A 23,146-nucleotide genomic window follows, 5' to 3' on the forward strand; every position below is an offset into this window, starting at 1 on the left:
GAAAGAGATAATTCAGGGAATGGAACTAAAAAACATTCTAATTCATAAACGCGGAAAGAAGCAAATTTATTCCATCTATCAAATGAAAACAAGGTGCTCTGAAAAATAAATAGCAAAAGTACAAAAAGATCTCTTAGGGTTTAAAAATATGATTCTTGAGCATAAAGGGAAGGAAATCTGCAAAAAACATGGAGTAAAAGACAAAATGAAGAAAAATCTGAGGAAATAACAGTCACAAAGGCTTTCTGAGGTCTTTGATTTAGAGTTACAGCAGGCCTGAGAGAGGCAATTAACCACCTTGTGGTTTTGAGGAGTGAAAAATGGCCAAGGACAGGACTGTCTCGTCCCTCTGACCATGGTCTGAGGCATGTGGCCAGTGCTCAACCCCAGTTGTCTTAACTTTTCTTATCCAAGTGATAAAATCTCCAGACTGTTCCACCACAATAAAGGAACAGTGTTTGTTAATTTCTCACTCTTAATCTCAGATGAGAAAGTTCATAATTATGGTGAAAACAAAAACTAGGAATAGCAAGTCAAAGGCCCTCTGTAGCGCAGAGCAATGCTACTTTATTATAACTGATGTGTTTTCCCCCTTTGTGTCATTTTTATAAGAACAGACACAGCCAACTTCATACATTAACTTCAGAGGCAAAGCTGAAAACAGGCTGTGTGTGTGTGTGTGTGCGTGTGCGCACGCACGTGCGTGTGTGTGTTTTTCCCCCTTGGCCATCAGACATAGCTTCAAACAACTGTCTTATTATTTTAGCCCTCAAAAGTTAATTTATTGCCTGGAAAAGAGCTAAAGAAGTTACTGAAGATGATCTCAGACTATGTTCCCTTTGCCAACTAACTATCCTTAATTATAGCATCATACCCACTGGACGTGGATAAAAAGAATGAATGATGGCCCCATGGTACCACAGTACACCATGACATAGTCACCACATTTGTCCTCGGAGTGGCAACACTTCAATGGTATGAAAGGAGGATCTCTACACACTGAATTCATTTTCTGTACCAGAGAAGCACCCAGAAAATATCTAAGGTAAAACCATATCGATCTCAATAATCGCTAACAGAGGACAACAAAATTAAAGACGTTCTCTATACCAAACCCCCTTTTGAATATTTTCATGTAAATTACGGAGAGGAACACTAAATTGTGTAGGAATATTGTTCTAATACCACAGACTCCGTAGCGTAATTTATTCCTTGGGTGCTCATGGCGGCTTTCAGCAAAGAACTAAAAAACGACTTTTGTTGATTATGTTCCTTACTTCTTATGGACCCGGCAGCCTCTGCCGGCAGAAGCGACATGAAGATAAAAATAATTTTGTATTTATTGAAAAAACATTAAAGAAATAACAGAGGAGGAAAAGGACACACTTTTCAATTGAAAGAAAATTCCACAAGAGTGGGGTCCAAGGAGCATGCAGGCACTGTTAAGAGATGAAGCCACCTCCCAGAGGGGCATAGGTCTCCTTCATGGCTCATAAGGCTTCGTTACGTCTCCAGCTCTGCACTTAGCCCATTATTTCATATCTATGTTTCTCTGCCTTTTACTCCTTATGAATAAGTGCGTCTTACTCATTTTTCCATCTTCAGCAGCTAACAATGTACCAAAGACTAAGGAGGCCCTCAGCACATGTCGGATGAATATGGTATAATTTTAATCATATTACCAAAGTGGTAACCAGTTCTCTGAAGTAATTATTATTCGGAGCTTTAACAAGCATCCTCCACATATTTTAGAAGTCAGAAGGTTAAAAGATAAGATATGGGTAAAGCAAAGCCCAGACCTAGACCAATCCCATAAAAATGGTTAAACTTATTGATTGGTGTTCATTTCATTTGCTGATGAATCATCAGCACTCGGGCCAGGCCCTCTGGTAGGTTCTCGGAGATGCAAAGACAGAGAAACTATAGTCCCTCCTCTGGAAGACACAAACATGTAATTAATAATGACATAACAGTAATTATGGGTGAATTCTATATATATATTTTTTGTCATTGCACTTTAGAAGTTCTGTGGGAACTCAAGAGGTTGGAACAGTAAGTACACGGACAACGCCATCCAAACAAACACAAGAAAAGAACAAACAAACAAAAAAAACCTAACAAAACTAGAAACAAAAACAAACAAAAAACAACTAACGTGAACTGGTGGCTGCTGTGAGAGCCTGGCAACCATCAGCCTCTTCCCCCGTGACCTAACCCAACCCTGAAGCCACTACTGGTTGCTCAGAGGAAAGCCTTGCTTGGCTGTCCTGTGGCTCCTGCTGACCAGTGAATCCGCCCTTGTTAATACAGACGTTCACAAATGTTCACTGAGGCCACAGTCTATACCAGGAATCTTTTAGGTACAGGGTCCCTTTTTTCAGTCTATTTGATGGAATAGACAAAATTTAATAAATACGTAAGATAAATAGAATCATTTCATTAATGAATTTTAATGAAATAAAAATCATTTCATTAATGATTGTTTTCCAGATCAAGAATCAGAAAATTCTGTGAAACTGGATTCACAAGCAAGGTGTTCTGATCGAGAAGAGCAGGCCCGTCCTTCTCAGAGTCATTAGAGAAGTCCTACTGGAGGAGTGAACAATCAGGCCAAGACTTACAGAATGAGAAGGAGGCGGTCATGCAAAGAGCTAGAGCAAACGTCTTCCAGTTCCAACGAACATCATGAGCCACAGCTGGAGGGCAACAAAGAGTGTGGTGTATTTCAGCAACTAAACGGAGGCCACTACAGCTCAAGTATGGGCGGCAAGGGGAGAACAGCTGGAGAAGATGTCGGTGAGCTAACAACAGGAGGACCAGGTCATGCAGGGTGTTGTGGGCCATGCTAAGAAGTTTGGATTTCATTCTAAGGACCAGCTGTTGAAGGATTTTAAGGAGGGGAGTTTTCTAATCCAACACACATTTTGATCACTACGGCTGTTAAGAAGGACAAGAGAGAAATTAGGACTATCAGAAGCCTGCAGTCGAGGTCTGGGCAAAAGACCCTGGTGAGCTGCACTAGGGCAGTAGGTGTAAGAGGAGGAAGTGAATGGATGAGAAATCTATTTGGGGGCTGAATCTATAGTAGTTACTGACGAATTAAGAGAAAGCGAAGCCATTCAAGAATGGCGTCTAAGTTCTGGCTTGAGCATGAACCGTAAAGTAATACCATTTATAGACACAGAGAAGATGGGTGTGGAGGTTTCGCTTCTAGACATGTGAAATTCGAGGTGTTTGTGAGCTAGCTGGGAGAAGATGCCAAGAGGCAGCTGGATATTTGAGTCCCGCTCTCGGATGAGAAATAAGAACTTTGAGGTTATTAGCACAGAGTTATTTAAGGCCACTGAAATGTAGATGATCACTTAACAGAAGAATGAAGAGAAAAAAAGAGAAGGAGCAGACTCCAAGATTTAGTGGAGAGGTAGAGGAGCTGGTAGGAAAAAAAAAAAGAACCTGAACTAAGATGGAGAAATGGGAGAAGCAGGAGGAAAACAAGGACTCAGTGGGAAGATAGAATTCAGTAGGATAGAGGAAAAGGGGTGTATTCAGTGATAAAAACCTAACTGCATAGTTAAAAGCAGTGAAAGACTGGCCAGTCACAGTATCATAAAAAGGGGAAGCTAAATGAGGTCCCACAGAGTGAAAAACCATGATGATTATAACTGAGAGAAATCCAACTTCTGCCAAGTAACTCAATAAACTCTCGTGAATCTACAAAAAAAAAAAATATGTAAGGACTACAAAAATGTATTTCCTGGTAAATCCTATTTTTTAAAAAAAAGGTTTCCTTCCAAGGAGGAGAGAGAGAGAGAAACATTCTAGAATGAGGTAGACCACGGACTGGAGTAAAAGAAGAATTAAAGTATTGCTCCTTTTACTGACATCTGTTTTGCTAATTTGAAACTGAACATATTCAGAATTTCTTCAAACTATAGTTTGGACGTGAATTTGTAGTTTAAATAGAAATTCTATTTGAAGAGGATGAAAATAAGTGGTGCGGAATGACCAAATCTGTACAATTAAATAGTACCAAACTGTCCAAGAAAATGGAAGAAGCATTTTTATTCTGGGAAGTAGACAGCAAATTTCTAATGTAAAGCAGGTGCACACTGTCTTAAGAAAATTTTCTAATGGATGGAAAGGACTATTTATCCTCAATTACTATGAGAAAATTTTAAAATAATCACTTTTTACTTTAACGTGGACTTAGATTTATGTTCTAGGTTTGTAATTATCCTAAACTACTTACGTAGTTACTTCACTGCTTGGTTCAAGACAGTATTTACCATTCAATCGTATACTGAGCAAAGACAATGCTGCAGTCGGCTTTCATTAATGATTTTTTTCCAGATCAAGAATCAAATGAGGGGAAAATATTTCAATGCAAAAGAAGCAATTGTTTCCAAATCATGTTGTTTTCTTTCTTTCTTTTTTTTAAGTGGTTTGAGTTAACTGATTACACTTCATTACCCTGCAATACACTTGAGCACATCGATGCTGCAAGAAGACCACGTAATAAAAGAGAGGATGCGTCTCCTAATCCTTCCTGTCAAATTTAAAGAGATACCAATCAACCAAACACCTCGCTAATAGTCATGAGACTGCTGTTTTAATTAGCTGGTGATATTTTTGACTAAAGAATCTCGGATGATGAAACTGTTTTTCCTTGTATTGAACCAGCTTGGCCCAGACTAGCCTGTCCCGCAGTGACATGTATATTGAATACAAATCAGACAGCAGCTTTAAATCTGTGCTGCAGCTCTCATTTCCAATTCGAGAACTGTACTATAATCATAAGCTTCTGGTGGATGAAAGGAAATCAGCTCTCTGAATATTAGCTAATGCCACATTTGCAAGTCCTGAAGAGATCTGTGCTGTTAAAAAAAAAAATAGATCATTTCGCGTGAACCTATATATATGAATTGCTTTGTACTGCTCCACTGATAGAAGCATTGCCTGTGCTGGGATTAAACCCCTTTTCATCATAAAACCTCATCTGGTTCGGAGTCCAAGTCCATCAAACCTTTTTCCTTTAAAGTCCCCCCTTTGATTCTACATCAATTTATTCAAACCGCAGCTGGGTGGCTGAAAACGAAAGGACAGCATCGTTTAAACCAACCATGTTCCCAACTTGAAAGAAGGGCTATAATTAAAAAAATGGGCATAAAAGAATGGAAATGGGATAATATTTTTTAATGGTAGTTCAAAGGCCGACAGATGTCAGAGCCTTTGAAGATGTCAGTACACCGAGCAAGAAGTTGCCATAAAAAAGCTCGCCTGAGAGGTGAAGCAGCTTTTTAATGGCTGAAAACCCTTGCAGACACATCCTTGTGTTTTTAATTTGTCAGAGTTTCTGCAGTATTTTCTGATTAATGACACATGATTATAACTGCATAGCAGACATATTTTTAGACTTCGTTAAATGAATAGTTTATTCCACATTCTTTTAGAAGTAGATAAGAATGGGGACACTTTCCTAGGAAGTCCAAAACTGTTCTGATTGCCTCGCATGTTTATGCTAATGTGGTGGGACTGGCCAAATTCAGAGTTGCTATATGTTGCCAGCTTTTGTTCTTTAATAGCCTGATTGCTGGTAACATTACAATTCACATGTGGTCGGTACAATGTGATTCACTACAATTTCACTCTTTTCATGTACGTGGAGCAGGATGTGCCTGAATAATTAATTTGTGCACCAAGTCATGTCAAACCAAATTAACGTTTAAAAACATTGCTGAGCTCAATCTAAACAACCACGGGCTGCCACAAGGCTTCAGAAGGGAAAGAGCTGCTTTGGAGGGGGGGGGTGGAGACTTGCAGCCATAACTACGGTGTGGCATTAACGGCTACGCAAACAGAAGGAGCCGTAACACCGCGTGTAAAATGCTGGGGGACGCTTTGCTGAGATTTGGGGGAGGGACTCAGAGTCTCCCTGAACTATTTGCTCTTCTAAATGGTCCTGACACGCCGATTTGATTTGTTCTGTGAAACTGCCCTCACGATATTCATGAATGTTAACCACAAGTCACTACCGAGTGGTAGCAAAAAAAGGCTTTCCCACCAATGGGTATGCCTTTAATTTCCATCGGAGGTGCAGGGGAGAGGAAGTTCCCAGGCTTTGAAGTCAGACCGATTTGGGTTCAAGTCCTAGCCCTGGCGCTTCAGAGCTACACAGCTTGGGTCTGCCTTCCCTTCCGGAAAAACTGAGGTAATATGTACATCCTTCCAGAAAGCACGTGAGAGTGTCTAGCGCACAACATGATGCTCGATTCCCTCAAAACAAACGATACACAGAACAAAGAAAACGAGGCCATTTCTTGTTAAAAATGTTTGTTTCTATATACAACAGAATCACATTTTAATGAAAGTGGCCATTCTTTTGAAAGTGGATGTTGAAACTCCCCACTGTTCAGCTCCAACAGCTCGTGGGTACTGCCTCTTCCTTACGTGGGAGTCTGACCTGGCTGTGACCCATCAAACCCCTGAACACACACACCTGTTTGCCTGTGACAGCTAAGCTTTAGCTCAGTCCTGCAAGCACACCCCAGCTGATGGGGTACCAAGGCAGGGGATGGGGTGCAGGAGAGGGAATAATGTGCTCGAACAGGATCAGGTGACAGGGCTGGGAAGGAGAGAGGAGGAGAAGGGACTGGCACTCCTCAACCCAGAGAGAGCAGATCTCTCGTAGGCAGGAGGCCTGCAGCCTTAATCTAGAGGAGCTGAACTGTATCCTCCACTTGCCCCCAGGTTTTCTAGGAGGACTGGAGCATCCTGGGGCTCATTTCCCTAAGGGAGGGGCTGTTCCCTCTTTTGCGTCTCAAGGTGGCTGTAGTTTGGGCACTACTAACCCCAGGCGCAATTTCAAAGCCAGTGAAGCTTGCCTTAGCATCTTCCTACCTCCTTGTCTGCACTTCCTAAGTCTTTTTTCCCCTCCCCCACCTCCAGATGTCCCAGTCTTCTGACTCCAAACCCCCTCTGCACCTTTCTCCTTCCACACTCTTTCATCCATCAAAACCCCTGTTTCTTCACTGTAATGGATTTCAGCTTGATGAGGGCAATTTAATGAGAAACAATTTCACAATATGGTGGCTATGACAGTTCTTTTCCTCTCCACCTCAATGTCACTCTGAACTTCCCTTTTGTCAAGAATTCCCTGACCCTGGATGCAGGGCAGATAACCAGATAACACCAATTACCTCATTTGCAACACTCCGATGTGTACTTGCTAAACTGCCTGGCCAGATTGTGAACTCCTCCAGGGAAGGGTTTTGTCTTGTTTTTGTATACCTTCTCTGAGCACAGTGACTGGTACACAAAGACATTCAATAAAAGAGGAATGAAGAGAGACAAAAGAAGAAATCCTTGGAGATGTATTTGTTCTTTTCACCATATACCTTTATTCATGTAAATTTTTAAAGTGCTCCTGAATTACCTATTCAAGAATTCATTGTATTGTATGGAAATTTTAAAATTTAAAAAATTTTGTATTTTGAAATTTTAAATGCACGCATGGGCTACCTACTCAAGGCAAATGTATCCATAAAGAAAAGGGCAAGCAAGAGAGGGAACGTTTGCCAACCCAGACTCTACGCAGAGATGTTTCAGGCAATGGAACTGATGGATCCCAGGCATAGTGGTAGACTATTCTGGGCGGGAGCTTTTTCACAGCCTGGGCATTTTAGGAGAGCTTCAGAGAAGCCTGTGATCTCCTTATCTCCTGTCTGCTGACGCTGCATATGTTCTCCCTCCCATCTCAGATCCTCTGACTCTTGGCTCTTATATAGGCCCAGGCAAAACTTGATCATTTGCGTCTCACTGGGTGATCCCTGCTTCCGCAGGCGAGCTGTGGAACCCTTCTCTGTACCCAACCTGGAAAGGCTCTCTGTGGACCTGAAACGTCACTGCTCCCAGGAGTAGCAGAGGGAACACAGGCGCAGAGCTGGGTGCATAGCCGCCCCCCCCAACGACGTTGCTATGGGGAGCCTGGTTTTAGGGTTGCCTGCAAACCATGTCTGACTCTGCCACTATCCCTCCGAGGTGCTTCACTCTCCTGGGTCTCATGTTTCCCGTGTCTGAAATGGGCTCCCTGTTCACAAAGCTGATGTCCGGCTGCCGGATTGCAGAGTCTGACCTCAGAGACCGCTGTCCATTTGGTGCGCTAGTGTGTGTTACGTGGCCGCAGTTCACAAATTGAAACAAATAAACTGGTATTTATTTATCTATAATAAATAAACTGGTATTCAAAAATACTTGCCCATTTCAAATTCTCACAAACAATCCAGGAGTTAGGTATTGTGACTTTTCCTGGCTCCTGAAATACCACTGTCTCTTGGATTCCTTCCCATCATCTTTGACCCACTTTTCCAGTCTCCTTGTTCCGTTCCGTTTCCTCCATCTCCCCGTAGGCAGTGAGTGTCACCCATTCTCACTCTGCTCCGCCTCTTTAGGAGACCTCATCTTCACTGTTGGTAGCCATTACCACCCATCCTGGTGACTCCCAAATCTCTACTCCCAAAGGAGAGCTCTCTTTTGAACTCTAGTCCTGGACTGCCACTTACCTACATGACATCAATACCTAACTGTCCCGTGGCACAGCAAACCATATCTCTGCGTCTCCTCTCTCTCCCTCACTGCCACATCAGCTTCCCCCATTGCCAATGCCTTAGCTAAGTCCCTTATCCTCTCTCTCTGGGATGAGTCCTAACTAGTCCCCCAGCCTCCAATCTCATTGCCTTCCACTTCCTAATCCTCCGCTTCAAACTCTTCAGTGATTTCTGACTGCTGATGGTTATGATCTCTACACTTCTGTATTGGACACTTCTAGCATAAAAAATTGGGGCACACCACCCAGCATGTATATGTATAAATCTGTAACACCACTGTACATTACAAAAATTCGCACAAAATGGGTATTTTTAAAAGAGGAAACACAAGTACATGTAAACAGAAGTTCTATCCTTTTTCTTCCTATATCCTAATAAACCCTATCTGGGAGAACACTGTTCTCAATAATTACCAGAAGGGGTAATAAGTGTTACAAGTAGGACAAGGAGGCGGACAACTGGAAGACACAGAAATGGCAGCATAGACAGAGAGTACAGACCCCAAACTGGAGACAGTGTCCAAGGGGATCCAGTGCAGACGCCTCAACATGGTATAAAGTGCTCTCCAGGTATGGATCATGCCACTCCTGTTTAAAATGCTTTTCCTAGTCTCATTTGCATAGCAAATTTCGACTCATTTTGGAAATGCAATGCATATGATAGCTCCTTTAATGCAACCTTGTCTGATCACCTCCCGAGACCCTGTACCCCATGCCACGTGACTGACACATCTTCTTCACTTGGGATCAGAGTACCATTATCACTTTCTTCTACTTCACTCTCTGTAGCTGTGGAAGGCTAAAAGGCTGGGCCTGCTAGAGGACGCCACAGAATAAAACTGCCCATTTCCATGCTGATATTGTTATCAGCTCCTCACATACCTGGTGGACAAGGCAGACATGAAGGCCAAGTTTCCAAACAGTAGAAAAAAGGAGCCAGGAGGATATTAATTTCCCTCCATCCCACTGAATGGTGAAGGAAATACCTTAAAGGGTCTCATTAAATCATCACAGATGTTGTCATCAGGTGGTGTCATCAGCAAAGGGACGCCTTGACAGGGCCTTGTGGGCCAGAACGGCATGTCCGTCTGACCGGGGGTGTTACTATGTCTCCTATTCCATGCAGCCTTTGTTGTGTGATAAGATGCACTCTTTGTCTATGTTAAAAGAAGGAATTCTTTGCTCCTATCTGTTGGTATGAACCATATTACCCTCCTTTTATGACAGATGTGCAATGCCTGTTTCCCCAGAGACTATAAGCTAGAGGGAAGGGATCGTTTCTTTTTTAATGTGCCAAGGTCTAGTATAGTGCCTGGCCCATAGTAGAAGCTCAGCCGATGATGCTAATTGAACGAATGAATATTTCAGATGTGAAAATGATGATCAGAGATATGAAGTGGGTCACTCAGGGTTAAAGTGCCAGTAGGTGGTAGAGACTGGCCAGGAACCAGCATTTCTGTCTTCATATTTGATAAGAAATTGGTAATTGCTTCCAGGCCCATGCTTTAATTATTATCTACTGGCCAATGATGTCTATATTCCTTTATCTGGAATCTTGACCTGCATATCCAACTCCCCATCTGATCCATCTCCATTTGGAAGGTAAACATGTGGCTCAGACTTCGCTTGGCAACAACAGAACTCTTGCTTTTGCTTTTATTCCCCCTTAATCACGCTCATATTTGACACCACCATGTATCTATCTGCTCAGACCCAAACCCTAAAGCATCCCCTTTACCTCACTCCCCACACCTAACCCATCAGAAAGTCCTATTGGCTCAAATACATATGTCATACACATCCCGACTGTACCAACGGCCACAGTGGACCTCAAAAAACATGAATCCGATCATGTCACCTTACTGCTGAAGATCCTCCAACTGTCTTCCAATCACATCTCAGATGGACTCTCATACTTCAAAGGCCCTGTCCTTCCCTGCACCTCCTAAGCTCATGCCATCAGACCTCCTTTTCTATTTCCTGAACACACACATTTTTTCTCCTCCAGGGTCTCCGCATGGGCTGTTCCCTCCCAGCCCAGCTGGCTTCTCATCCATCGGATCTTTCTTAGCTTAGAGAGCTCTTCCCTGGAGAGGTCTGCCCTGATGGCCAGCTCACACAATCACTCGGTCGCTTGTCTGTGACTTCACTTCTCCATGTTAGTCCTCCATCTACCAGTTATTGCTATGTGAGGCTCTCCTTGTTACTTCGGGCTTTTTGTGTGTTATCACCTGTCTTCCCCCATTCAAGCATAAGTTCCTTTAGAGCAAAGGGACGGGTCTCTCTTGTTCTTTCCTGGACCCAGAGCAGGAACTCCCTTAGGGCCAGAGAGGCCGTGCCCTGTACAAGCCTGGGGCAACATTCACATGCACCAGGGTGGGAAAAGCACCCAGCCTCAGGACCTGCTACAGAATAGCACTCAAGAAATCTTGACTGGATAAATGAGTCATGTGGAATAAAGTCTTTGTCATAAGGAGATTCCATATACGTAATTCTGCCTTATTTTCACAGACAGGAAAATGTATACGGAAATAAATTTGATTTATAGATTATCTGAAGAGTCACAATTATAGAAGTGTTGAAGTCACAGAGTTCCATTTTGTCAATATCCATATGGGACAACGAGACTTCGAAAAGCAATCAGAAGAGTTAACAATAATTAAGGTTTTCAGAGAAGATTTACTCCATGATTCTTATTTCGGCATTGAATGACTTATTCGAAGAAAGTCAACTTCATAGTGACAGATCATGATGTTTACTGCAAATGAGCAGAGAGATAAAGTACAAGAGCGCGTGTCCATGTTTCCCAAAGTCTGAACAGACATACGCACAGTCAGGATTGGCTTTTAGAGGGGCTGGCAACACACTGTATCTCTCGAACTCATGGCTTTTGTCTAACGACAGCTTTGGCATCATTTTTGAATAACTGAAGAACAAAAGTCTTCAAACCTCACACTCCACTTTTGCTGCACGGGCCAACGTCACTTTCTCTGGAGCTACTAGAAAACTTGCCCAACAAGTGAGGATAACGTTTACATTACAAAACATTAGCTTCTCAGGAAACATTTGGTGAACACATGCATCTTACACATTAAATGACATCTCTGCAAGTAACAAAATAAATAAAGTCCCACTTGACCCCAGGGATCTGGGGTTTGTTTCATTAATAAATACTGACTTAAGGAGCAAACTTAAGATGAATGAGTCACCAGTTTAATTTTAACCTTTTTAAAGACCTGTAACTTTCAAGTCCTTCCACTGGAAAATTCCCTTGTTTTGAGACGCTAGGCCTGGCTGGACTGCTGGTTTCACGCTCACTGAAAGCTCCTCTGTACCACAGAGTGATGATATCAGGGGACACACACACACACACACACACACACACACACACACACACACTCACACACTGCAAGACTAATGCTGCCTTGAGACTGCCCCCACTAACAAGAGAAGAGACCCCAGATCCAGGCCACATACTTCAGCAAACTTCATTCTCTGAGGATGCCATTAACTCATTCTCAAATATTACTAATACTTTCAGGCCTTGACCTCATACCTAAGAAAAACAAATCAAAACGAACCAGAAAAATAACACACATTTTCAAACCCTCCAAGTCTAATTATGTATTGTTTCTTCCTGATTTCTTGTGATCTTTCTCTAACCTCTCAGTACACAAATGCCCCAAAATATTTGAGAGGTCAGGTAACAATTTAAAGTAATTGTCAGGTAACAACGTAAAACAAGGGAAGAAAAATAAATTTCACTGAACTTTAATATTCGTTTCAAATGAAAAGCATTACCTCAAGTTTCACATTAACCCACCAAGTTCAATGCTTTCGGTCTCAATTAGGCCAATTTTTATTATCTAAACGTTTTCTCCTATTAACGATCTTTTTCAAATATTTTCTGTACACAAATATTAAAGTAGTTTGAAAACAGACTATTATTTTCATGTAGTTCCTTTGCTTTCCTCCTCAAACATGAGTTTAAGGTCTCCCTGACATCAATTCCTGTCATTTTTCTCATGAGAAATTCTCAGGTGTTAAATATCTTTCCTATCATGCAACTAGGCATGATTCCAATTAGTCCTGAATGGAAGACAAAATGACAGTTTAATAAGCTTCAATTTGCCAGTTCTTTGAACATTTGATGATATCATCATTTTGCCAATCATTTCTTGCACTTTGGCTCCAACCTCCCTGTCACAAAAAATTACCTCAAATATCTAAATAAAGACATCAAGGATGTCTCTGAGAGAACTGACTGAGTCAGAAATCCAAAAATGACTTTTCCAAGACATCAAGAAAGAAGAGTTATTCATCCAATATTTCCTCAAAGATAATTTCTGCCAACATTCTTAGTAATTTCATTGAGGCAGAGGTGAAAAGGACAAGAGCAATATGCTAAAAATAACTGAAGGCATTTTTCCTTATGTCAATGGGAATGACATTCAGTATGTGGAAAACAATTCATCTTTGGGGTATTTTATGTAAAAAAAAAAAAAGAATTCTTCTGAAAACTTCTCATTTTGACCACAATAAGTCTAGAATTAAACAAAAACTGCATCAACATAAATCGCTTTTGAGGAAGGAAAAGGAAACGCGTTTTGCAGTTATTCCTTATATTTTTATCGAGAAAGTCTCCCAGTTTGAACTTACTAAACCGCCTTGACTTCACTTCTAAAAGGTTTTGACTAGCTGCTGTCATGCAATAAGATTCATTATATGGGTTCCTTTAGAGGAAAAATACTAACATTGAAGTCTTTGAGATTTAAAAATTCATTCCATAAAATGAAGGGATTGTATGTAATATTCCAAATTAGTATATAACAGATATTCACCTATAATAAACCATTCACAACAAACCATATTTCACCAGTACTAAACGCAAACCTCGAATCAGTTTTTATAGAGACTGGGTAGGTCCACTGACTTAAAAGCTTCCTGGATTCTTACTCTAGACGTATCTTTTTATTTCAGCAATAATATAAAAGCCAAAAGTAAACCCATCTCAAAATCATAGTCATTTTTCCATTCTACAAATTCTGAAATTTGTGGGAAGGAATTCTATTCCAAATAAAATATTAAGAATTGTATCTCTTCGGAGTTTAATTTGTCTCAGAATAGAGACACAGCTATGGCTTGTGGCTTCGGAGAAAGTTTGAAACTACTGGCTAAATCTTGACTTGGATTTACATCGTCTGAGTTACGGGTATCAATATTTTAAATCTAGCAGTGTATTAACAATCCAAAATTGAAAATATAATGGAATTTACTGCCGAATAAATGAAATTCAGAGACAACGAGCTCATACATAAGCAGGCATATGGGGACACGAGACACTACCATGAGTCTTAGCTACACTAACTACCAGTTATGTAACCTTGCATGTTTTACCTATGCTTTCTGAAACTTTTCTCATCGAGAAAATGGAATAACATACATTCGTATTACGACCCAGGTAAGAAGGTCAAAACAGAGTTTCCAAATGGGAAACGTAATCCTTATCGAGTGTTGGAAGGGTGGAACAAGATGATGCGACGTAAGGAACCTAGCTGAGAGCCTGGCGCACGGGCAGCATATGATAAATATTTGTTGCTGCTGCTGGTAAGCGCACACAAGCATAAGAATTCGGTGTTGTTCTAGGAGGTCCTGCTTTACTAAAACTGGAACTCACGCAGCATGATTCAATTATGACTTTGCAGCAACGTCAAGTACAGCGAATCACTGAAAGAAATGCAAATTGCGATGAAAGGCTCAGCGTGGGGAGCAAAGAGTCTCCCTCTCTCTCCTGCTAGGCAAAGATTCACATATAACCCTGTGCCTTTTTTGCCAAGCCCAAGTCTTTCCAAAAATCTAAAATCTCTCTTGAAAGAGGCTGTGAGATAGAGAATGAGCACAGAATTAAGATTAAGAAGCCCTGGTTTGCTCGTTCTGTGACCTTGGGCAAGATAATGTCCTTGAACCAGAGGTTCTTTATCTGTGAACCGAAAATAATTGGATGTGGTCATCTCTGTACCCAATCTGGCGCTGTTACTGCTGGATGCTTAGATGCCTGACATGACTACAAGGTGTGTGTCTGGCGCGACATCCTGTCTCCACAGACTTGTGCTCCCCGGCCAGGTCCCCAGTTTTCACCATGGCAGACTTATCACATTGCACCCCCTATTTTAAGTATCTTCAGCATTTAATTATGGCTTCTTCAAGAAAAACTTCAATATTTCTAAAAAATCTGTTAAGTATAATGAGAACAAAAGGCAGATTTTTAAAGCAATCACTCAACTGACACGGAGTTGTTAATTCAAAGGGAATACTTTATGTTATGATTTGGAAGGTTTGTCTTTAAGAGGAATATTCTTTATCTAGAAGTGGACCACATGCCATGGAATGTGGTTTCCATGGTAACTGCCACATTTAAAAAATATGCACAGGACTAAAGATACACTGTATAATACTCCTACAAATGGATGATTCTTAGAGAAATCGATTCCCTTGTCTCAGCCTGTTTTTGTTTTTTCAGCTTCATATAATTTTCTCCACAACGAGGACCAAGTTGAATTATTTATAATAGTTTAATTACAGGTATATATGCTATTTTTGTGCTTATAAGATGAAAATAACTACAGAATATTAGAATTATAATGGAAAAAGAAAGCTAGTGATCTACGAAAAAGGTAAACATTACTTGAAAGGTTATCTTCGTATCTTTTCTTGTAACTAAGCACCTAGGAAACAGTATTCTTATGCACAGAAATACATGTAATATATAAATGAAACATACTATTAAATTCATATGTAATATATTAGACAAACAACCACTGGATACTAGTAAGAGATCTTTGCATTAATGCATCTATGTCAAAATATGAGAAGAACTTTGGCCCTATTTGGAAAATTCTGTATAACATATGCTTTTGGTATCAGAAAAACAGTATTTCCCCCACAGGCTTTTAAAAATGGCTTTGTTAGGAAAACCTCTGTTTATATTCTAAGTGATTGCACTAAGTTTCTGACCTATCTTAAATGTTGCACTTAGATAATACTATAAAACTTCATCTAAAGAAAATACATTGAAAATTGTAATGTGTGGTTTTACCGTAAGTGCACTGGAGAAGTCTTATTTTCTTTTTGCGGAGTAATAAAGGAAATTGTTAAAGACATCTTCCCCCCATCTTCCCACCAACTCTTATGTCTGACACATCACGTACATTGCAGCAAAAACCCCCTTAATACTTAAAACACACTTAATTCCATTCCTCTTTCCGTCTAATACAAACAAGTCCGTGTGGGGGGTAAGTACCAGAGCGTGGTGAGTACACAGCTGGGACACCAGGCGACCACTCTGATGTGACTGCGGGTGTCATCAGGGACAAGAGGGGAACAAAAAGCAGGGTTACATTAACAGCAACAGCCTCATTACGATGGGGGAAAAATATTTACATAGTTTGGTTTTTCCAAGTGATCAGTCCAATTTGACCCAAAGAAATAAAAATATTTACTACCTCAAAACCAAGTAAATGATATTAGTGAATAAATATTGATGATGAAATATCAGTTTGGTTATGTAGGTAGAAAGCGAACTGGTTTAGTACGGATACAAATATCCTACACTCCTGGACCAAATTACCAAATTGTTTTTATTTCTTACAGTTTTCCATAATAGAAATTCAGAGGACAAGAGAATCAGAAGAGAGTAACGTTCTTAGAAATTAACAGTAGGGCATTAACTCTGAAACTCTTTCTAATCTCAGCCATGCTTCTATTTGTACTTCCTAAAGACATTTTGTAAGGGTGTCAGGATCAGTCATATAATGAAAGTACCAGAATTTGCTAGACTCGTGACTTAAAATATGATTTCATTTGATTCATAATACGTACAAAATTGGATCTCCTGAAGCAGGTGTGTTTTTTGATATTGAGAATGATGGCATTCTCCATTAATTAAAATGAAATTTGGGCACATTAAAATAAAACCTGCTAATTACATTTTGTGAAAACACTTAAAGAATCTAAGATGGTCCCACCAGATTTTATTTCCAATGTCTTAGCATACAGGGATCATCGTTAGTTATATTGGTCAGTGTCCTTTATACTAATTCCTGTGTCATCAATTTCTCTCAGAACTGAGAGCTAGAAAAAAAAATGAACTAGTCTAATTTCTTTCATAGATAATTAGAATTACACAGTTCATCTTGTTTCCCTCTTTGCTGTGGCTTCTAGGGTGAGCTCAGAGCCAAACCTTGTATTTAACTAAAGCATTTTTTTTTAAAGTATAGATTTTCTGGTGGGGTTTATATCATTTATTGCTTCATGACTGTTTTCAGTTATATTTTATCTGTTTAAGTGTGTGTTTACTACAAAATGCTGCCTCAAATCCTTTTTGAAAGTGGTTGGCTCATAAAGAAATTAAACTCAATGCTTTCCATGGAAAAAATGCTCCCCTAAAAAAGCCCAAAGACCATGCATAGGTTTACCAGAACTGTTCAGAGTATACATATTGCTAAATTCATATTGCTAAATATGAATGATAGCCAGTATTCAATCCACTGCACGCAGGTGCACAACAAGTTTATAAATGGCCCATGTTACCAAATTCATGGAAAATAAAGTAATGTGATTGAGATATAACTTTAAAAGTTAAAATTGTCTTACCACAAATATTTTTTCTGGAAAATTTTTTTAAGTAGAAGAGAGAAAGAGGAGGATTTCTGAAAATTTTCTGAAAATTGGCAATAGGGCAGCTTCTTACTGTGAATCAATATGGCGAAATCAAGATGACCTGTCCATTTATTAGCAAAACTCATCCATACGAGCACCATGACCCTCAGTTCAGGAAACCCGGAAAGGCCTCGAGACGCCAATGTTAGGCAAGATCCAATTTCCTATATAGAAATTTTAACTTTGGTGTAGTTTTGGATCTCACGACAACCTCCATGTCTGCTGTTTTACTTTGCCTGACTATCCTGATGGTGGTTCACAGTGGCTGTTGTGTTTACCCTGAGTCTCCCATGTGTCTGTACCTCAACAGGTTACAGAGACTGCTGTCCTACGATGGTGACCCCACCTCTGGCACAGATCACAAAGGTTCTCTACAAGGTGCATATACACCATTCACTCTGGCAACAGACATAAAAGGTCGAGCAATCTCTAAGTGGTTCAGGGTCTTAAAAGAACAACTAAGAGGTCAAAAAACCTAAGTTCTGTTTTTCTCGTGATTCGAAGGAATAAACTGTAGAAATGCTTTCACTACGTTGCAGTTCAAAAGCAAAATGGCACGCAGAACCACCTTTTAGAAGCAGCTCTCCTAAGATGGTCATAACAAAGTTATACATTTTCTTTGTATTAAAAAACATGATTAAGTCAATCAAATCATCCTTCAAATGAATTTCAACAAGAGGGGTCTGGCAAATGAGAAATATCTGATGATGAGGTTGTAACTTTCTAATATGTCTTGATATTTACTGATCTGGATGCTTTTTCTTAAATATTATGACCCTAGGTAGATACCAGGCCGACCATCTTGTATGAGGATAGTAAAATTTAATATGCATTTTGGCAAATGTAAGCACCACAACATAAAATATCCTACTTGATTTAAAATCAAGTTATGACAAAGATATAATATATGCATAGAGTAATTAGCTAAATGCACCAAATAAAATGAGAGAAATAGTTAATTGTCCTTAGTTGCGTTACTATCAATTAGGATTTCTCCATAAAACAGAAATTACCTGGGTAACAACTAAACCGAAATAATTATACAGTATGTTCACCAAAAGGGAGCTCCTGTATGATATATGATTCACCTTATGGTAGGGAACTATAGTTTATAATAATGGTTTTCTTATCAATATACAATACATTACACACTTGGAAGAAGCCAAAAGTAGATTTTAGTATATTGTCTACATTCAACAATCTGATGGAAGAAAAAGCAGCAAGCAAAGCCATAGTATCCAAAATAGGTGCTTCACTGGTCCTCTTTTGGTTAAGTGTTTCAAACAGTCCTTTTTACAAAATGGCCTCCATTGCTAAATGGGAGTAGCCAAACGTGAACTGAAAATCAAATCTCCCTGGATCTAAAATTAAAAATTATACAATCCAATATTTAAGATATATCACACATGTATCGAGCCACAAAACAATGATTTGAAAAAAAAAATCTTCTATTTTAAAAAAATATATGTCCACTTGGTTTTTTGAAATTTGTGAATGGAATTCAGGACTTCAAAGGTATTATACATTACATTATTTAAATAATAATCAAGAAAAGATATATTTGGAAAATTTAGATCTTACCTGAAGGAAACTCTGAATTAATATCCTCAATGAATAACCAAAATAAATACAAATTATTAACGTTTTGGTATACATAATAAGGTTAAAAATACAACTTACTGGCAAAATTTTTCAAAAACACATTCTCTAAAAACAACCAAGTTTAGCTTGCACAGAAAATCATTTTAATTCAGATCAAGAATGCATTTAGCCTTAGTTTCCACTGCTTTACTAGCATTCGCAGACAGCAATTCCAATTGTTCCAAGAAAGCCACAAAATAGGAGAAACACAATCCTATGCTACAGCATTTGAAGAGGTCATATGGTCCTCATACTGATTATTTCAATTAGAAGAAATTCAATTAAGAACCTTATTGTACTCTCCCTGTGGTTTAATTATATGTAATAATTCTAAAATTTCCCTTTTGTTACTGGATGAACCGCACCCTATATATGGCAGATACGACATATGTAAAATCACAAAGATTTCCTCTAAATTTGGCCTCCGCTACTGTTGGCTTTCCACAACGGCACCAAAATAGTAGGAAGTTATATAAATTAATGTATTTTACTGTAGCAAGTATTCAATTTTACTATGCAAACAGAACTTACACAGACTCAGAACCCAAATACTTTATCATAGAAGACAACGGTAAGGCTAAGCATCATCTTTGAAGGAGAACATAAATTTGAAAAGATTCTTAGTAAATTATATGGCTAACAATCAGAAGATCAGCATATATTTTATAAAGGCTCTAATGAGGTCGGTGGCAAAAATATAATACACATTGATTTAGCAGGAACCACCTGACTGCTGGTACCATGGCTACTACAATGACTACCTTTTTAGTTAACAAACCCCCCAAAAACAAATTGAAAATAGTTTTCCTATAAATGTATATTATTGACAAAAAAAAACCCTGTGCCAAGTATACTTATAGTGCCCTAGTCGTTCTCCGAAGGTAAAAGACAACTCAAGGTCAAATGAAAAATAACCAATAACTCCTATTCTTTGCCTTACCGCCTCCCGCCCTCCACCCAAGAAATAAACATCTTATGGAATCGGTAGTATTTTTATTGTTTAGATGATCATAAAATCGTTTAAACACATGTCATCACAAATAGAAGGCTTATGTCATTGTTTAAAAATTATATTATTTGGGGAGACAGGATAACTAGGAAGAAGCTTATGTGTGATATGAACAATATGGTTAAGATTTCAATGGGAAAAGAGGTATTTAGACCTCGTATATGATATGGTTTTATTAGAAAGGAAAATTATCTTTTTTTGTTATCAATTGCTCCTCAATTTTTCTTTAATACAATTTCACAGCAATCTCAAGAGGATACACTAAAGGCCTTTGATTATATATACCCTAAAGAACGTATTGTACCACAAAGATGCACACACCCAATAAGATTTTTTTTTCATCTGAAATTTATAAAGATAATTTTCCATGCTGACAGTGCACATTTCATCCATAAGTTTGAAGAGTCAAATGCTACCACAGCTGGGGGTTATTCTGCCAAATGGCTTCCAACAGGGACTACAGAGATGGAGGCTAGGAGGCATGTGCACGCGCATGTAGGAATAAGCCACAGACCTGATGGGAAATAGCCCTTCTCTGGAGTCATTTTTATCAATTACCATCTGAGTGATCTAATCAAATATAGAGTCTAATGAAAAAAAAAAAAAAAAAAGCAACACCAGGAAGGAAAAGCAAATATTAAAACAGCTGCTTGATTACCTACAGAGATGAAAACAAAAAGCAAGGAGTGAGGCTGATATATTTCATAGGGATTTGCTGAGGCTGAGGGGAGGGGTAAGGGGCAGATACCTTAAAAAAATCCATCATGAAAGGAACTGAGACAAGATTATAAAAAAGGGGCCAAGTTATAGCGCGCCATGGGATTTTTAATCTGGCTACCTGTGGTTTCTGTAGTTAAAGCCTTATTCATCCTCAAAACGGGGGGGGGTGGGGAGAAGAAAACAAAAAAACCACATTTATATGTCAGTTTTGCAAATGATCAAACAGCGTGCACCAACAAGAATAATAAGAAAACACTAAACGCTGATGACTTTTTAAAAATAGATACCCGTTTTATCAAATATTATTGATAATTACCTGTGAATCTCGTTTCTTGAACTCTTGAATTTGATTTTCGTGCTCCATATTGGCAGCGCGAAGCTGTTTTTCCAGGTTTTCAATTTCCCGTTCATGGTCTCGGACTAGGCTATCCTTCTCTGCGCTATGCTGCTGTGATAGGTGCGTCTTCTCCTGTTCATGCTCCAGCTTCAGCTCTACTATCTGATTGGACAATGAGGAGGACAGTTCATCAACAGAACATCCTTGTCGTCATGACAACTCATGGACAGCTTAATTTTTCTCTAATTTGTCCAAGTTGAAAATTTTATTTTTGCGTCATTATTACCTCACCCTTGAAATACTCTCATCTGTGGGGGGGTGGGGGTGGGGATTTTATCCAAACCTCCTAATATTCAAGACAGTTGGGCATATTCAGGAAATCGTTCTGCAATCTGTTGACATAAATGCCTGAACATTGAAAAAAATTATGTTGAATGTTAGGTATTTCCTACCCAAGAATTCGGGTATTACTGATCAGCAATGGTTATAAATGGTTAATAGGCAGTACGCTTTACTGTTCGCTTCAATATATACACGTAAAAGCAGCAATTAAATCGGTCAGTTTTCTTTATGATTTTCAAATAAAAGCTCGAAGCTAAATACGCATCTGGATTATTGTATATACAGTTGTCTTTTTAAAAAATAAAATGATAAGTTTCAAAGCTCTATTATCTCGTTGTCAGCTACGGTATACCAACATAAACAGATGTTATGTGTTCCAGAAGGGCACCTGCTGTGCTGCAAGCTTGCGCCATGATTTCATAAAGAGCATTCTATTCTCAGGATCCTTTCCCAGTCCACTCCACACTGGAGACTGTGACCTTGGCCAGTCTTAGCCTCTCCCTGCTAGACTGAATGGCAGCCCGAGACCAAGGGCCTGGTTGCCGCAGCTTTGATACTAATCCTCCCAGACTGTGCACAATGGCACCCTACCTGGCCTGCAAACTATAGCCAGCCAGGCTGTCTTTGAAGCAGGTGATGAATAGGGGACTGCAGGAAGCCAGCTTCCCCAGTGAACTCCAGGCCACACAGCTGCTAAGAACAGTCACTTGGATTTTTCTTCAGTTTTGGTGGATTTCAGGGGAAAAAACTGCTGTTATCTAGAATATGTTGTGTTATTTTCGGCGTGAGAATCCATCTTCAAAAAAGCTAACAGTAGGAGCCTGCTCCAAATCGATCTTGTTTCTCGTTTCGTGCAATGAATCACCAGACTACCTTATCTTAAAGCGATAGCATTCATTTCTCCACATGTGCATGCTACACTAAATTTCAGAAGTTATTTTCTTTTGAGATTTGAAATTCTCATCCTCTAATTGCAAAAACACAAATTGAATGTGCTTATGAACACAGGTTTCAACATTTTTCCTTATTGTGATTTTTCTTAGAGTGGAGAAATGAACAGGAAATGTCTGACCACTTATAAATGTATTATACTATCTAGGAGAAAGGAAAGGATACACACTTTTCATTATATACACTTACCAGAACAAAATAATGTATGATGTAATATAGAAACATTTATTTTGTATCTCAGAACAAAGACACATTCTAGTGAATTTCTGTCTATTTCAAATTTAGGGATCCCTCTTGCATATTCTACTGCTGGCAATATACAGAAAAAATACTATACACATCTTCTCCTTATATACCAAGTAGTAAAATTTTCTTTATTTAAAATTAATGTGCATGCTTTACTCTGATTCATACAACTACAATGTTAATCCCAACAACAGAGAGAATTTAAAATTGTACTGATATTACAGCATTATTTCAGGCATCTGAGTTTATGAATTATTGAGTTAGAATATTTTTAGTTCTTGGACACATTATTATTTCTACTCAGTGTTACACTATCAAGCATTATTATAATAAAGTTATAAGTTTTAGTTAAAATCATTTAAGTATGTAACACACCAAAAAGAAATAGATGGAGGTAGAGAGTACTACTGAGATCTGATTCTCAAAGGCCTCAGAAAAATGGAAAGAATGGGTGTGATTTAAAATTGATGGAAAACAAAGTATTTTACATACTCCAGGGAAAAATAACCAGTTGACCTGTAATTAAGGCAGAAGGATTACAGAATTCTTCCCACAAGAAAAAACACATGACCAGAAGTCA

The 23,146-nt window shown here is 39.1% G+C and overlaps 1 protein-coding gene across 7 annotated transcripts in view; it reads right to left on the bottom strand.

Moving 5' to 3' along the window:
- CEP112 (centrosomal protein 112) overlaps window positions 1-23,146 on the bottom strand; it is a 413,330-nt gene that overhangs the window by 200,731 nt on the left and 189,453 nt on the right. For all 7 annotated transcript variants that reach the window (XM_040640361.1, XM_040640362.1, XM_040640360.1 and 4 more), the window contains one exon: window positions 21,007-21,189. In XM_040640361.1, coding sequence (XP_040496295.1) covers window positions 21,007-21,189 — 183 coding nt within the window. The remainder of the gene's footprint in view (window positions 1-21,006; window positions 21,190-23,146) is intronic.

Source organism: Ursus maritimus, unplaced genomic scaffold (genome assembly GCF_017311325.1).
Source record: "Ursus maritimus isolate PB19 unplaced genomic scaffold, ASM1731132v1 scaffold_24, whole genome shotgun sequence".
In the NCBI taxonomy this organism is placed as follows: Eukaryota; Metazoa; Chordata; class Mammalia; order Carnivora; family Ursidae; genus Ursus; species Ursus maritimus.